Raw genomic sequence first — 18118 nt, 5'->3', positions numbered from 1 at the left:
GAAGTCATTCCTACCTGTGGGCAACAAACTTTACAACTCCACCCTTGGAGTGTCAGACACCCTGAGCCAATAGGCTGGTCCTGGACTTATTTCGACTTGGCATGATTAACTTATTATTATTTAATTATTTATGGTTTTATATTGCTATATTTCTTCACTAGTCTTGATTGGTGTGGCGTAACAAAACCCAATTTCCCCTCGGAATCAATAAAATATGTCTGTCCGTCTGTCTGTCTGTCAGTATACTGGACATTCAAGAGTGTCAGGGAAGTGAAGTATGTGTACTGAAAATTACAACCGAGAAGGTGCTCAGGAAGCTTAATAGTTTGATGGTGGATAAATCTCCTGGACCTGATGGAATGCACCCTTGGATTCTGAAGGAAGTAGCTGGAGAGATTGCAGAGGCATTAACAATGATCTTTCAAGAATCGATAGACTGGAAAATTGCAAATATTACTCCGCTATTTAAGAAGGGTGGGAGGCAAGAGAAAGGAAGCTATAGAGCTGTTATCCTGCCATCAGTGATTGGGAAGTTGTTGGAATCGATTGTTAGAGATGAGGTTATGGAGTACCTGAAAGCACGTGACAAGATAGACCAAAGCCAGTATGGTTTCCTGAAAGGAAAATCCTGTCTGACTAACCTAGTGCAATTTTTTGAGGAAATTACAAGTAGGGTAGACACAAGAGATACAGTAGATGTGGTGTACTTGGATTAGCAGAAGGCTTTTGACAAGGTGCCTCACATGAGGCTGCTTAGCAAGATAAGAGCTCATGGAATTACATGAAAGTTAAGAGTATGGGTGGGGCATTGGCTGATCGGCAGAAAACAGAGAGTAGGAATAAAGGGATCCTATTCTGGCTGGCTGCCGGATACCAGTGGAGTTCCATATGGGTCGGTGTTGAGACTGCTGCTTTTCACGATGTATGTCACTGATGTGGACTATGGGATTAATAGATTTGTGGCTAAATTTACCAATGATACAAAGATAGGTGGAGGAGCAGGTAGTGTTAAGGAAACTGAGAGCCTGCAGAGAGACTTAGATAGTTTAGGGGAATGGGCAAAGAAATGGCAAATGAAATACAATGTTGGAAAGTGTGTGGTCATGCACTTTAAAAGAAATTATCAGGCAGACTATTACTTAGATGGGGAGAGAAGTCAAAATGCAGAGATACAAAGGGACTTGGGTGACCTTGAGCAAGTTACCCTGAAGGTTAGCCTCTAGGTTGAGTCTGTGGTACAGAAGGCGAATGCAATGTTGGCATTAATTTCTAGAGCTGTGGAATACAAGAGCAGGGATGTGATGTTGAGGCTGTATAAGGCACTCATGAGACCACACTTAAAGTATTGTGTGCAGTTTTGGGCTCCTTATTTTAGAGAGGAAATACTGATATTGGAGAGGGTTCAGAGAAGATTCATTAGAATGATTCCAGAAATGAAAGGGTTACTGTATGAGGAACATCTGGCAGCTCTTGGGCTGTATTCCCTGGAGTTCAGGAGAATGAGGGGGGGGGGGATCTCATAGAAACATTCTGAATGTTAAAAGGCCTGAACAGATTAGATATGGCAAAGTAATTTCCCATGGTTGTGGAATCTAGGACAAGAGGGCACAACTTCAGGACTGAAGGACATCCATTTAGAACAGAGTTGCGGAGAAATTACTTTAGTCAGATGGTGGTAAATCTGTGGAAGTTGTTGTCACAAGTGGCTGTAGAGGCCAAGTCATTGGGTGCATTTAAGGCAGAGATAGATAGGTTCTTGATTAGCCAAGGCATCAAAGGGTATGGGGAGAAAGCAGGGGAGTGGAGATGACTGGAAGAATTGGATCAGCCCATAATTGAGCGGCGGAGCAGGCTCAATGGGCCAAATGGCCTGCTTCTGCTCCTATATTTTATGGTCTTGTGGTCTTATTACTGTAGTTACAGTCTACAGTATTACTATATAATACTGTATTTGTACACAACGACAATGCGAGCAGATCCTTAGGTGAAGTGTTGCCTCACCTGGAATGACTGTTTGGGGCCCTGAATGAAGGTGAGGGAGGCAGTGAATGGGTAGGTGTAGCACTTTGGCCTCTTGTAGAGGTAAGTGCAAGGATGGAGATTAGTGGGTAGATAAATGGTCAAGGGTCACAGAAGGAGCAACCCTTGCAGAAAGTAGAGAGAAAGGGAAAGGTAATTATGTATTTGGTGGTAGGGTCCCTTTGGAGATGGTGAAAATTGCGGAGAATGATGTTTTGGATGCCGATGCTCTTGGGGTTGGAGGTAAGGACAAGAGGATCTCTATGACTTTAAAGGCAGTGGGAAGATGGGGTGTTCCGGAAATGAAAGAGATGCATCACTAGTGGAGAAAGAGAAAGCCTGTTCTTTGAAAGAGGAAATTTACAATGCCATGGGTGTGTATATAGTCATTGTATTATATAGAACTCTGTGTGTGTGTGTGTGTGTGTGTGTGTGTGTGTGTGTGTGTGAGAGACTAATAAGCAATATGTTACACATTTGAGTTGCGATGCATTCTATATTAAGTTGGCATTTATAGCTAAACTGCAAGGAGTGCAGTATTTAATATTTCAGTAATATTTGAGCAATATTGTAAATATATGGCTTGATTAAGCATTCATTGTTTATATAATTCATTATGGGTTATATGTAGCAAATACGTGAATGCCATAAACAAGAGAAAATCTGCAGATGCTGGAAATCTGAGCAACACACACAAAACACTGGAGGAACTCAGCAGGCCAGGCATCATCAATGGAAAAAAGCACAGTTGACATTTCAGGCCGAAACCCTCCGGTAGGCCTGATTAATGCCATATGTCATAATGCCACCACATGATATGTGAGTGCTTGACTAGAAATAGGAAGGAAAAACTAAGTGGACAAGTTCCTGTCTCCTGTATTTTTTTTTCTCAATTAGTTTCTGGTGTTTCACAACATAATGCTCCTGTTTCTTTCTTTTTAATTATTTTACATTTGGTTCCCTACCTATTTATTTGCAACTAATTGCATTGCAGAGAAAACCTTTCAGCCAATGTTCACATTTTTGTCCCATCACTTTCAATGAAAACATTTTTCACAGTGCTTTACTTCAATTACCTGCGATATAATTCCAAACCAAGGTTTGTCCTCTAGGACACAAGGTGCTGATATTTCTTTAAAGCGTGACAACATAATATAAAACTACGTTATAACAAATTATTTTCATCCTCTTTTTGTGACAAATAATATGGGCATTGTAATTGGTCCTTGACTTTACCATACTCAGGAGGCAATCAGAGATTGATTGATTGATTTAAATAGAACACATTCTGATTTCTTTGCAATTGAGATCACAAGAATAGGTTATGGTTTGCATTTCCCATTCCCCAGACTGTGAATTTGTAGCATTGCCAATGAGGACTGGCTCATGGACCTCTGGTTTACTCCTCCTGAAGTTAATGATCAGCTCCTGGGTCTTGCTGATATTACGTGAGAGGTTGTTCTGGCACCATTCAGCCAGATGTTCAATCTCCTTTCTATATGTTGATTCAGTTAATGACAGCAGTGTTGTCAGCAATCTTAATTATGGTATTAGAACTGTACTTAACCACACAGTCATAAGTATAAAGCAAGTAGAGCAGGGGGCTAAGCACACAGCCTTGTGGTGCACCTGCGTTGATGAAGATTGTGGAGTAGATGTTTTTTACCAATCCAAACTGTCTGGTGTCTGTGAGTGAGGAAATTGAGGATCCAGTTGGACAAGGAGATACTATAGCCTAGGTCTTGAAGCTTATTGATTAGTTTTGAGGGGATGATATTATTGAACGCCAAGCTGTAATCAATGAAGAGAATCCTGAGGTATGCGTCTTTGCTGTCCAGATGTTCCAAGATTGAGTCAATACCTAATAGAATGGCATCTGCTCCAGATCTGTTGTAATGGGAGGCATATTGGAGTGGATCCCAGTCGGTTCTCAACCAGAAGTGTATATATTTCATCATCAACCTCTCAAAGCACTTCATCCCAGTGGATGTTCGTGCTACTGGACAATAGTCAAGGAGGCAGGTTACCACATTCTTCTGAAGCACAGGTATAATTGAAGCCTGCTTGAAGCATGTTACCATATCAATGAAAGACCGCACCAACTGAACGTATAACTAGTGTGCAAAAGACAACAAATTGTGCAAATAAAAAAGAAATAATGCTGAAAAATAAGTAAGCAATAAATGTCAATAACCTGAGATGAAGTGTGTCCATAGGTTGTCACTTGGTTGTCAAGTGTGAATGCCACTGGTCTGCCCCTCAGTAGACTGGATCACATAGTTCATTCAGGACGTCTGTTTGGGAAAGGCTCTGAATGACTTTGTGGGGACAAACTCTTTAATGACTACTATTATACACCATGACAACTGTGGTGCATCATTCAGATCCTCTGATGAGTCATTGAACACAGCCCAGTTCACCAATATGAAGCAGTCCCATAATCACAATTTAGAGTTGAATCATAAGTTAGAGTTGAGTGAACTTGGCCTTTTCTCCTTGGAGCGACGGAGAATGAGAGCTGACCTGATAGAGGTGTACAAGATGATGAAAGGAGGGGTGTGTGTGTGTGTGTATAACTCTCTAAGGTGACTAAGACATTTGCACAGTACTGTATGTTGATGGTAATTGAGCAGAGATTTCTTCAAGCCTGAAATGTGCCAGGTTAGCCTGTTTCTTGTTTACTGATGGCAACACTTAATCTCTTGAGTGCCTGTTTAATGTCAGTCTTTGGTGGTAGGTAAATTATAGTCAGGATTACGGAGAACTCTCTTGGTAAGTAGAACAGTTGGTACTTAACTGATAGATGTTCCAGGTCAGAAGAACAAGAAAGCAACGAGACCACTGTATCCGAGCACCACAAATAGCTTATCATGAAACATAGACCCCATCTTTTATCTTCTCCAAATCAGCAGTCCTTTCCATCCAGTTTATAGAGAAGCCCCCATGTCTTTTTGACATATCTGGCATATCCAGGGTGAGCCATGTCTTCATGAAACATGGAACACAGCAGTTCCTCAATTCCCTACATACAGAAATCTTGCCCTTAGGTCCACAATCTTGTTCTTCAGTGACTGTACATTTGCTAGCAGGATGCTGGGTGGAGTTTTGTTGTCCGGGGTTTCAGTCTGGCATGGAGCTCTTCCTCCTCCTGCACTTGTGGCTGTGGTGATGTACCATCTTAAAGGTGCCTTACCTGCACGCTTGAGAGTTAAATCTGCTGAGTCCTTCAGAAGATTGTGAAATTGCTAATTCATTAAGATAGTTTGAAGGTGTGTTACTTAAGGGGAAATTATAGGCTTCAGTAAGAGCAGTTCAGAAGAAGGGTCTTTAGAAGTTTTGTAAGCTGCCTGCAATGCATCCCCATGGTTTGCCACCACCATCTTGACATCAAAATGGGGATGAAGAAGTGGTGAAGAAGGCATGTGGCAACTTCCCTTCATTGGTCAGGAAATGGGGTATATGGGTTGGAATATTATGTTGCAGCTTTACAAAACAATTGTTAGGTTTCATTTGGAATGTTGAGTGCATTTCTGGTTGCCAAACTATAAGGAGGATGTGATTGTGTTGTAGACGATGCAGAGGATATTGACCAGAGTGTTAGCTCAATGGGAAGAAATTAGTTGTGGGGAGAGACTGGATAAACTATGTTCGTCTTAACTGAAACAATGGTATTAGAAGGGTGATTCAATGATTCTATATAAGATTATGTGAAGAATAGGTAGTCAGAATGTACTTCATTTCCATGATAAGAGTATTAGAAGCACAAGGACATAGTTTGAAGGTGAGAGGTATTAGTTGTAAAGGGGATTTGAGGGATAAGTTTATCATATATAGAGATGCATGATATCTGGAACATGCTGCCCAAGGATGTGGTGGAATTATTACTGCATTTTGATACACTTAAACAGGCTAGGCAGAGAAGGACATGGTCCTAAGGTGGACAGATGGGATCAGTGTGCATTGATTAGAAGGTAGGCATGGACATGATGAGCCAAAGAGTTGATTTCTGTATGGTATAACTCTGTGAATTTATGACACTGTGCTGCAAAGTGCAATACAAAGGATTAGACTTGATACAGGAATAAAATCCCACTTGGTTGAGGTTACAATTAGAGTTATTTAACCCATTCTGGCAGCCGATTGGTAATTCCAACTTAGTTTTTAAGCTCTTGGTAGTTCATTGAGGACAGAAATGTCTAAAATAGAAGGATTACTTAAAAAGAGAAAAGACTGACTCCACTGATGAGAATTGATTGCTGACTGTTAATAAGATCATCATTATCTTCTTGTAGACTCTTCTAACCTCCAACATCATGATAGCTTAGAACCATAGAACCCTACGGCACAGTACAGGCCCTTCAGCCCTCCATGTCGTGCCAACCCATATAATCCTTAAAAAAAAGTACTAAACCCACACTACCCCATAACCCTCCATTTTTCTTTCATCCATGTGCCTGTCCAAGAGGCTGTTAAATACCCCTAATGTTTTAACCTCCATCGCCATCCCTGGCAAGTCATTCCAGGCACTCACAACTCTCTGTTTAAAAAAACTTACCCCTGATGTCTCTCCTAAACTTCCCTCTCTTAATTTTGTACCTGTGCCCTCTGGTGTTTGCTATTGGTGCCCTGGGAAGCAGGTACCGACTATCCATCCTATCTATGCCTCTCATAATCTTGTAGACCTCTATCAAGTCCCCTCTCATTCTTCTATGCTCCAAAGAGAAAATTCCCAGCTCTGCTAACCTTGCTTCATATGACTTGTTCTCCAATCCGGGCACCATCCTGGTAAATCTCCTCTGCACCCTCTCCATAGCTTCCACATCCTTCCTATAATGAGGTGAGGTTTGTGGAGTTGCAACATGACCTCTCTACTCTTGAACTCAATCCCCCTGTTAATGAAGCCTAGCAACCCATAGGCCTTCTTAACTACCCTATCAACCTGTGCAGTGACCTTGAGGGACATATGGATTTGAACCCCAAGGTCCCTTTGTTCATCCACGCTCTTAAGTAACTGACCATTAATCCTGTACTCAGTTTTCTGGTTTGTCTTTCCAAAATGCATCACCTCACACTTGTCCAGATTGAACTCTATCTGCCATTTTTCTGCCCAACTCTGCAGCCTGTCTATATCCTCTTGTAACCTTCGACCACCTACAGCTTCATCCACAACTCCTCCAATCTTCGTGTCATCCGCAAACTTACTCACCTATCCTTCCACCTCTACATCCAGGTCATTTATAAAAATCACGAATAGCAGGGGTCCCAAATCAGATCCCTGCAGCACTCCACTAGTCACCGACCTCCAGGCAGAATACTTTCCTTCCACAACTACCCTCTGCTTTCTTCCTTTAAGCCAATTTTTTGTCCAAACAGCCAAGGTTCCACTTATCCCATGCCTCATGACTTTCTGGATGAGCCTCTCATGAGGGACCTTGTCAAATGTTTTGCTAAAGTCCATGTAGACCACATCCACTGCCCTACCCTCATCAATTTATTTTGTTACCTCCTCAAAAAACTCAATCAGGCTTGTGAGGCACGATCTTCCCTTCACAAAGCCATGTTGACTATCCATGAAAACACAAAATGCTGGCAGAACTCGGCAGACCAGACAGCATCTATGGGAAGAGGTAGTGACGATGTTTCGGGCCGAAACCCCTAATCAGGAGTCATCCATGACTATCCATGAGTAGACTGTACTTCTCCAAATACAGGTGAAACTCTAATGTCTTGTCGGTGGAACTCTAATATCAATCAAGGACACCGAATTGATCATAGAAAGGCAGTAAAAACTTATCAAGTATCTGTTGAAGTTTCAACCTGCCTTATCGAGACTATGATCTGAACAAAACAAAATGACTTTAAATGGTTGGAAGCTGTCACCAACGATAGTGGCAACATGTTCTTGCAATTGATTTTGCTGCTGATTTGCGGCATGTCACATTAAATTGATGTGGGAGCGTAAATAACAGATCTGTTGATGAAAGGAGGATGTTCTGTTTAGTGGCACCAAGAGAGTTCTTTTGAGATTGAGCAAACAGGGGCTTCTCTGGATTCCCTTGAAAGTGGAGGAGGGGGAGCTATAGCAAGGTTAGGAGACCATTATTTTACGCCATTGTATTCGGAGTTTAACTAAAGAGTCAGAAGAAATATTAGTATCTTTCAAGATGCTTTGTCCTTATTATCCACTGATTAGTTATTTCTATATTCAAGAGGTCAGCCTTAAGCCCTACCTTGAATTTTTTGAAAAAATATGTTTGTATATGTGTATATAGTGAGGAACTAACCATTGTGTGTATATAAATATGGTAATTAATTTCCTGACCACTTGTGTGCCACTTTAATAGAGAGAAGAGCTACACCTACAGTTACACCTTGTGATTCCAAAACTGATCACTGCTTGTCAATTTCAATTGGAGTAATTTGTTAGCTAATAGTATTTTCTTTCAGGTATTTAAATGTTCTATGTGTTTATTAATGTGTTCAATGATTTTAGACTATCATAAGGTGTATTTATGTTTAATTGGAGAGTATATTGAGTACAAAGGAGATGATCATGGTGGTATACATGTATTTTGTAATCAATAGGAGGTCCATGCCACTATTCCTATCAGAATTAATTTAAGAAATGTTACATTCCGGTTTACTGCAGTTAGGCTCCTAGTGAGGAACCGTGAGCTGAAATTCTAAACTTGACTAACAATACAACTCCAGCTTCCCCCAAAGTGACTGTTTTGTCATTTTATGTTGAGTCTTCAGGGGTAAACTGAGAGGTAAACATTGATCCCTATGTTGTCTGTTTTGTTCTAGGTCAGCTGGCTGTGGGTACATGTGAAATAGTTACCTTGGACAGAGATAGCAGTCAACCACGGAGAACAATAGCCAGACAAACAGCACGATGTGCTTGTAGGAGAGGACAGATTGCTGGTACGACAAGAGCCAAGCCAGCTTGTGTGGATGGTAAGTGATAGAAAGTTGCAAATGGAAAAGCAGGAATTCATTTGAAATGTAATTACTTCTGAGCACTTCATAATAACTTTAGGTGCCAGATGCTGAAAACCATTGTCTTGGTAATTAAATAATAATTGTTGAACACCTTGGATTTTAAATTTCTGGACCTGAGGGGCACCAGGATCAAACTGCAAAAAGAATTGAAATTCACAAGATGACACTGTCCTCTATTTTTGCTTCCTCTTTGACAACTAATCCTCCAAATCAAAGAGTAATATAAACGATAATTGCAGGGAAGTCAAAAATCTTTTACTTTTTGAAAGAAAGATTAATTAAAGGACATGGAATACCTTCTTACCCTGCAACATATTTCTTTGTGAGTAATAATTAGATCCCTGAGTTTTAGCTTCTTTGATTCATTTGTGTCAACCAATCAGCAACTCAATTTTATCGTTAGAGATTACAGATTCTCTTTTAGCTGACCTTTGTGTACGGATTTGCTGCCACATCTGCTGATTACCTCATGGTATTCAGTGTTTTCACATGATGCTGTTTTGTTCCTTAGCTGTTATTGCCAGGTCTGCAGAATCCTAAAGATACATCACACAGCTATGAGAAGTTGGCATTTTTATGAAGCTAAAGGAAGTGGATCACTCTTTGCACCAGGTCATTAACTGAATAGCTCAGTAAGGTGTTATTTGGCTAATTGGACAGATACCCCGTGTAAGTTGAAGCTCTTTCCCGCAACTCTCTATTATTTCTTGGAATCAATTTTCTTTTGTAACCCCCTGGGTCGCCTTAGGCTCGCTCAGCTCGTTCTCGTCTAGGGGGAGCAGCCTTCGGCCCCGCCAAGCTGGGTAATCAGCTGGTGTGGATGCTGTGTCATGTCCCCGCCTCGCCAAAAACAGACAGTACACCATATGCGATTAAATGAGAACAATTTATAAAGGTTACTATAACTAAGTGATTAATAATGATACAGTATATATGAAGGAAAAAAAAATAAAGAAAAGGCGCCAAACTTATCAAAGTCCAAACCACTTCGTGCACAACCGTTGGAGCTCAATTACTGAAGTCTTCTGGCCACCATTCGATCCCCTCTGAACTCCTCGACTCGCAGCTCAGGACCACCCGAAGTGGTCAACCAAGCACATCTATCTTCTTCTCCTCTCCTCGGGGTACCTCCTGGCCTTGGACCCCCGCTTGGGGTCAGTTGCTCGCCCAGTTTACAGCAACTCTCTCTCTCACCCCTTCACGCCAATCTCCCCAAAAGCCCGCCAACAATAGCTTACAGGATCAGAAGAAAGAACAACATTAATCCCAATTGGTTTACAAAGGAGTACAATTCTCGTTATCAGTAAATTTTAACCCAAAGAAGCTTCCAGCACTCTCTCACAACAAAGAAACATTCCTACTTTTAACAAAACAAAGAAGCCATTTTGATTAACATATGCAGTAACAAAGAAAAAGAAGAAACCCCCTTTACACTTTATTAAATCATAAAAATAAAGACTCAACGGAATAGAGAGCAAAATGGTATTTGGCAGATTTTTGAAGAATTTTTCTGAGTAATTTCATATATCTGTCTGCCTTCCATTCTACTCTCTTCATTTGCCTATCAGAACCATAGTTCTTTGTACTCCTCTCCTAACTTCAGCTTTCCATGCCTTATCCAGTTCTTCACTTTGCCCTCATGACTTTGCTTTCCTCTTCCATCGCCAGCTACCAATGTTCCTTGTGCTTCCCACTCTTGTCTCATCGTTCAAGTTCTCTGTGCTTTCCTAATAAATACAGTTCTCCATGCCTGGTTGTCAGTGTATCTCTGTATGCTCCAGTTCTTCGTGTCTTTCCATCTAATCCAATTCCCTAACTACTCTAGTTCCCTAGGTCCTTCTGTCTGTCCCATTCCACATGTCCCTTCATAATTTCACAATTTCCCCTGCTATACGCTTCATTTCCCCATATCCTTCATTCTGCCTCATTTCCCCATGCCCTCAGTCATTTCCAATTTCCTCTGTCTTTCTACCTGCTCCACTTTCTCCATCCAACTTTAACTGCTGCAGTCACCATGACTGTCTGTTTGCACTGCTTGTGGTTCACACATCTATCCAATTCTGTTTGTTTCTGTCAAGTTCAGTTCTCTTTATTTCCAGAATCTCCACTGAAAGTCAGTAACTCTTCCTCCTCGGTCAATTTTTATTAAAATATAATTTTTGGATGCTAATCCAGTTACCTTTCTCCTCCTGTTTCATTATTTACTGGAATTGGTAAGGCTGCCTGAGCTTGTTTGTTGCTTCCCTTACTGTTAGAATGAATGACATTGACTGATAGTTTGATGACTGTGTGTTGGAGCTGAAAGTTGGATCTATTCCTTCCCTGCTGCATGTACGGCAATTGCCTTGGGTCATGGTGCAGAACTGTCTGATCAGAACTACCATTCAGAAATGCTTTTATAAACCATCAAATGACCAATTACGTTCTTATCAATACATTCCTTTTCCACATCCATTATTTTGTGTGGATCATAGAAATAAGAGAGAGAGCATTAGCTGAAGTCCATTGATGTTTACTGCCTTAATTTTCATGCTGTCTTCTTCAAATAAATCACACCAAGTAGTGCAGGAAATCAATGAGTTGGGCAGCATCAATGGAAGGAAAAAGATAGCATTTTTGGCTGAGATATCATTTGTCCATTTCCTTGACCTGCTACATTCTTTCAGTTTTTTGTGTGTTGCTTCCTATTCCAGCATCTGCAGACTCTTGTGTCTTCTTAAAACCTGTGTAGAAGGTTAACCTTCCATATTGAAGTTTACCCAAAACAAATACTTTACCATTTTGTGGTGAGATATGATTAGCCTAGCTCAGGTGTTCATTCAGTTCCGATCAGCTTGGACTGAAGGCCCTGTCCTAAAATTTGAGCTTTAAATATATGCAAACACTTTTGAGTAAGATTGAATATATGCTGCACTGTTTGATATGAAGGCATTTGGGCATAGTGAAAATGTAGTATTTAGATCTAGGGACCCCCTGCTTAATGGTATTAACCCATGATATAAAAAAGGTTGAGAACTGATTTAGATAGATGATCATCCAGGATCATTTTGAATATGGAGCATCTGTAAGGACAGAACAGCTTACTGCTCCTATTGTTTAATGTTTCTATTGAAACAAAGACTCCACCTGCTCACTTGGGTGAACATAATACTGTAGAGCTAAACAGAAAATTTTTCCTTGGAAACTGGCCAGTATTTATATATGAATATGTGCAACTTGTCTACGTTATCTCCTGCATTAAACAAGCAAACAACTTGAAAGCATTTTATTGAGTTTGAACACTTTAGGAAATGTTGGATTTTATGTATAATGTCCTACATAAATGCAAGCTTTATATTTTTTTGTCATTGTTTTACCTTTATCGATCGGCATCAACTCTGCTCTGGTGTTAAATTCACCCACCTTTCCAAAATGACACAAAATTTCCCTGAGTACTGCTCGGAAAGTGATAATATCCAATAGATATTTTTCTAAGATGTGCATTCAATTCTGATCACCGCATTATAGGAAGCATACAGAGGCTTTAGAGGTGGTGAAAGAGATGTTTACCAGGATGTTGTATACAATTGAGAGCTGGTGTTATAAAGAGAGATGTTAAAAAAGAACAGGGTGGTTCATTATTGAGTTTTGGAAGCTGAAGGGAGAGCTGGCAATAGCTTATAATCTTAAGAGAAGCAAAGGTGGAGTAGACCGCTGGTATATATTTTTTCCATGGTCCAAGTATCTGATACCAAAGGGGATGAGTTTAGGTTGTGAAGGAAAAGTGATTGAATGGCAGAGAAGACTCTGAGCTGAATGACTTAATTCTGTTCCAGTGTCTTCTTTTTACACAGAGATTGATAGGTCCCTGGAAAACATTGCCAGAGGTGGTTGTGGACTTAGAAACAGAAAAGGTGTTTAAGAAGTCTCTTGGATATGCAGAGAATGGAGGGGTAATGGACCAGGCGTAGACAGAAGTGATTAGTGCAACTAGGCATAATTAGATTGTGGACTGAGCTGGACTGTTCTATATGTATGTTTCTAGGCTAAACAGATTTTCACAAACAAACACAAGACAATGAGATTAATATTTTGTCCATGAACCCAATTTGCATTCATTTCCTGTTGATTTGCTTTGCCTTAATATAATAGGTTAAACTCCAACATAGCACATATATATCATTATATGCTGCATTATGCCATATTAAATGAAAAGATGATTTAGTGTAAATTCAATGTTATTAAAATAATAAACTGTTAACTCTGAATTGCTTGCATCTCTAGCATGCTTCTCCTGAACATTGGAGCACAGTAAATAAAAATAAATCAGTGAAAACGCATCATTTCAAGACATGTTATGAAGTGACCTCAGGCAAGAAGATAGAATTCCCTTTAATGAGTTCATTTACCAAAGCTTTATGAATAAAATAATAGTTAAACAATATTTAGATATCAGAGGGCATTTAATTCCACGCATCCAATAATGAGCAAGAAGAGTCTAAATTTATATAAAAATAAGCTGGAGCAACATTGCTGTTGGGTTGGATTGCTGAAATCAGCTGGAAATGATTTAGGTATTTATATCCATTATGCAATATGTGTCTCTCAGTATCATGTTAAGAAAGCCGATTGTAAACTTTGAGATGTATAAAGGGCAGTTCTGTTATCATCCACAGTGGAATTGAATGGATGCTGAAACACATTTAAGGATAGTCTGAGACATAGATAGATAGATAGATAGATAGATAGATAGATACTTTATTCATCCCCATGGGGAAATTCAACACTTTTTCCAATGTCCCATACACTTGTTGTAGCAAAACTAATTACATACAATACTTAACTCTGTAAAAATATGATATGCATCTAAATCACTCTCTCAAAAAGCATTAATAATAGCTTTTAAAAAGTTCTTAAGTAGTTTACTTAAATACATTAATACAATCAACCCCGGCACTTTAACATATCTTACTCCTGGCAGTTGAATTGTAAAGCCTAATGGCATTGGGGAGTATTGACCTCTTCATCCTGTCTGAGGAGCATTGCATCGATAGCAACCTGTCGCTGAAACTGCTTCTCTGTCTCTGGATGGTGCTATGTAGAGGATGTTCAGGGTTTTCCATAATTGACCGTAGCCTACTCAGCGCCCTTCGCTCAGCTACCGATGTTATACTCTCCAGTACTTTGCCCACGACAGAGCCCGCCTTCCTTACCAGCTTATTAAGACGTGAGGCGTCCCTCTTCTTAATGCATCATCAGTTGATGTATCCCGGGGTCATCAGGTGTTTCGGGTCCTTCAGCTTCAGACTTGCTAGCCCAGTCAACCCAGCCAGGGTTGATCAGGCCCTGGGTTATGACCCAGAAGCATTGGTCTACCAGTCACACCTCTTGATTTATAGCCATCTAGAGGCTCGCTCAGCAGCCTCCGTGACAGTCCTGATGGCTTTTTTCTTTGCAGCCCCCTTAATAAGGAGACAGTATGTTCTGCAGAGTGAGCAGCCAGCAAAACCTCTACATCTCACCTCTATAGGCTCGCATCGTGCCCTCCACCCCTGTCTCTGGCACTGTTCTACTAGCTCCTGGTGTTTGGCTTTCTTACCTCAAGCATGTCCTCACTCCAGTCTTCCCAAGGAACTGTCAGTTCTGCTATGACCACCTGCTTCGAGGTTTATGGCAGAATGACCAGGTCAGGCCTCAGGGAAGATGAGGCATTGAAGTCAGGGAACTTTAATTCCTTGCCCAGATCGACTTTCAGTTGCCAGTCAGATGCTGTGGCGAGCAAGCCTGAGGTGATCTGGGCTGAGGTTGTGCTTGGTCTCCAGCTTTGACAAAGGCTATGGACTTTCTGGGTTGGCAGAGACGCCACTTTGTTAATGGCCAAGGAGATACTTTCTGCCACTGCACTCAGCACCTGGTCATGGTGGCAGCAGTAACGTCCTTCTGATTTCCTTGATTCTTATGTCTGAAGACCACAATGCTTATAACTTATACTAGTAAATAACTTAGAGTAATTTTAACCAAACTATTTATATTTATAATCTTTCACATGGTAAAAGTTTCTGCAGAACTTGCCTTTCCATTGTTTTTAAATAGTTTATTTAATGAGTAAGTTTACTTCGTTTGCTTCATAATAGAGAGGATTTTGTGGATCATGAAACAAAACCAGCAAATGTTTGAAGTACTCAGTACATCCGGCTGTATCTGTGGAAAGAGAAACTGAGTTAACATTTGAGGTAAAGGCCTTACCTCAGTATCCTAGGGACTGTTCTCTGACCTGAAAGGTTAACTCTGTTTCTCATTTCACAGAATCCGTCCAACCATTTGAATGTTTCAGCGTATTCTGCTTTTGTTTCTGATTTTTGGCATCTATAGTATTTTTGAGTTTCAATTACTTGCCTAATGTTTGACTTATTGCTGCTGCAAAGCTCCCAAAAAGTACTCTGTTATTATTATTATTATTATTATTATTTTTAGTTCTTATTATGACTTCAGAACAAAACAAGAGCAAAGGTTTAAAAAGTCATTTTCCGCAAAATCAGCAAAAGTTTGAACAACATTAGGATTTTACCATGAAGACAGAATTCTCTCTCACTAGACAATATCTTTGGAAGTTTGTATTTAAATGTTGGCTTTTTATGTTCTGTTCTGAGACAGAGAAATATAAAGTTATACTATTGTTAGCATTCAATATCTTAATGTGAACATTTCAATGGTATAAATTCCTTGCTACTGCAGATTGAGACACATCAGCCCTAGGAAAATTAGAGAGTAAGTCTACTTATATGGATTTCTTTGTATTAAAAGGCTTTTTTATGCAAGGCTTGTTAATTCCAAAAATAGTTGAATCATTTCCAGTGTAATTTTCTCATTAATAAGCATGTCTTTTACACGCTAATCCTATTTTTATGCAAGCAAACAATGTATTTTTCTCTCTGATTCTGTTTGCTGTGGCACTGATCCCAGGACCCTGCAAAAAAAAATGGATATGGAAATAGTTAATATTCAAAGTAGAAAAGTCAAATTTTCCCATGATGGCTGAGCTTAGTTATTTGTTTGAGCACTGTAAGTCAAGATCTGTTGGATGCTGTTCTTAAGTCACTATAAATTTGTTTGGACTGATTGCCAACATTGCATGTATATAAGCAAACCAGCACAATTTAACCATCTTGATATTTTGTGAGATTTAAGACAAGAGGAATCCCAGAGGAATACATTAGAGAAAAAATTGGTGGAATGCAAATGAGCTGGGTTCCTCTGACTCCTTTTCTAATGCACGGTTTATAATTCTCCAATTGTCTGCTGCCTCTTCATTCCTTTGTTCTGTTTCAGAAAGCAAGAGATTACAATTAAGCTGCACTTTTGCATTATGCACAAAGTTAAAAAAAAACAAATCCTATCAAAATTATACTGCTTCAATTAAGGACGCTTTGCAGTTTGTCCTTTGTGATTTTAGTTTTTCAAAATCTATTGTGTTCTGGAATATGCAATTGAACATCAAGTTAACAGGCCATGCAGTTTTTCCACCGCTACCGGATGCAATAGTCTTTGACTTGGATGAGAATAAAAAAATGAATTGTAAAACAGGGTGGTGACTCAACATTACAGATTCTACCAGCATTTTGTATGTGTTGTTGTTTACAGATTTACTGCTGTTTACCTAAGGTCAAAATTAACTCCACTGAATAAATATATGCTCATCTTTAAAGTATGTTTAATTTCTGCCCCGTGGGAATATTGGTGAGAAAGACAAAGTAGATTAAGGACAGACTGAGATGATGATGACTGTAGTAGCTGAAGTGAATGATGTATTGTCCAGTAAGATAGGAGCTTTAAGAACAAATTCAATTATAACGGTTGTGGATTTGAATTGCAAATTGCCACTACCATGGCCTTTACATCTACTCATTTATGGATCTATTTACTTAGATGCAGCACGGAATAGGCCTTTCCGGCCCTTCAACCCGCGCCACCCACCAACCCTCGATTAACCTTAGCCTAAGCACAGGACAATTTCCAATGACCAATTAACCTACTAGCTGGTACATCTTTGGACTGTGGGAGGAAACTGGAGGACCTGGAGAAAACCCATGCACGCATGGGGACTCCTTACAGACGATGCCAGATTTGAACTCCAAACTCCGACATCCTGAGCTGTAATAGTGTCGCACTAACTGCTATGCTACTGCGGTGCCCACATTGGTTTGGTTGGCATCATTAAAAACCTAGTGCTTTTTTACAAGCAACAGTGATTTTAATCATATTTTTTAATTAAATTAGAACATAGCAATGACTTACAAAGCTCATGGACCTGAATTCAAAGCTGGAATTCAAGGTTACTTGTGTTCTCATCTGATTAATACCAATGAGGCTGTACACATATTCATTAAGCTAAAACTGTGTAGTGTTATTTTATACAGCTTGCTTGTATAAAACTCCAGTGTGTATTAGTTTAATGATGGTATTAATATATTTATTATCATTGTTTTCTGTTAAATTAGCTTAAACAGATTAGTGTATCCATTTTATTTATGAAATAAAAATAAAATTGCTGAAAAATCAGCAGGCTGAGCAGGGCCTTTAAAAGGAGAAACAAAAATAATGTGCAAAGTTGGAGGCCATGGTGATATAATGGTTAGCATTATGCTATTGCAGCTCAGAGTATCAGAGTTCAGTGTTCAATTCTGGTGCCATTTGTAAGGAGTGTTTATGTTTTCTCCGTGACTGTTCCATTTGTAGGATAATTTATCATTGTGATTCAGCCAATGCTAGGTGGAAAGGCTTGTTGAACCAGCAGGGCCTGTTCCACATTGTACCTCTAAACTGAAATAAGATACTTTTTTTCCCAGATCTGATGAAGCATTTTGTGTTGAGTTGGGGTATTAATTGGCTTCCTCAGAGTCCCAGCAGAGTTCAGTTCAGATCTCTGGTACTCCTTGTATGGAGCTTTTGACCACATTAATTTCCAAAAGATACTCAAGTTTCCTCCCACATCCCAAAGACAAGGTAAATTATCCCTATTGTGTAAGTGCCTGGTGGAATCTGTGAGGAGCTGATGGGAATGTAGGATAATAAAATGGAACCAAAGGAAATGGGTTCTTGATTGATATGAACTCAATTG

The 18118-nt window shown here is 39.8% G+C and overlaps 1 protein-coding gene across 1 annotated transcript in view; it reads left to right on the top strand.

Moving 5' to 3' along the window:
• LOC140717184 (chemokine-like protein TAFA-5) overlaps positions 1-18118 on the top strand; it is a 677422-nt gene that overhangs the window by 114265 nt on the left and 545039 nt on the right. Inside the window, exon 2 of the mRNA XM_073030476.1 lies at positions 8827-8976. Coding sequence (XP_072886577.1) covers positions 8827-8976 — 150 coding nt within the window. The remainder of the gene's footprint in view (positions 1-8826; positions 8977-18118) is intronic.

The sequence above is a fragment of the Hemitrygon akajei genome, chromosome 27 (assembly GCF_048418815.1).
Source record: "Hemitrygon akajei chromosome 27, sHemAka1.3, whole genome shotgun sequence".
In the NCBI taxonomy this organism is placed as follows: Eukaryota; Metazoa; Chordata; class Chondrichthyes; order Myliobatiformes; family Dasyatidae; genus Hemitrygon; species Hemitrygon akajei.
Note: the sequence above shows the minus strand (reverse complement) of the source record. Positions and strands in the feature narration are given on the sequence as shown.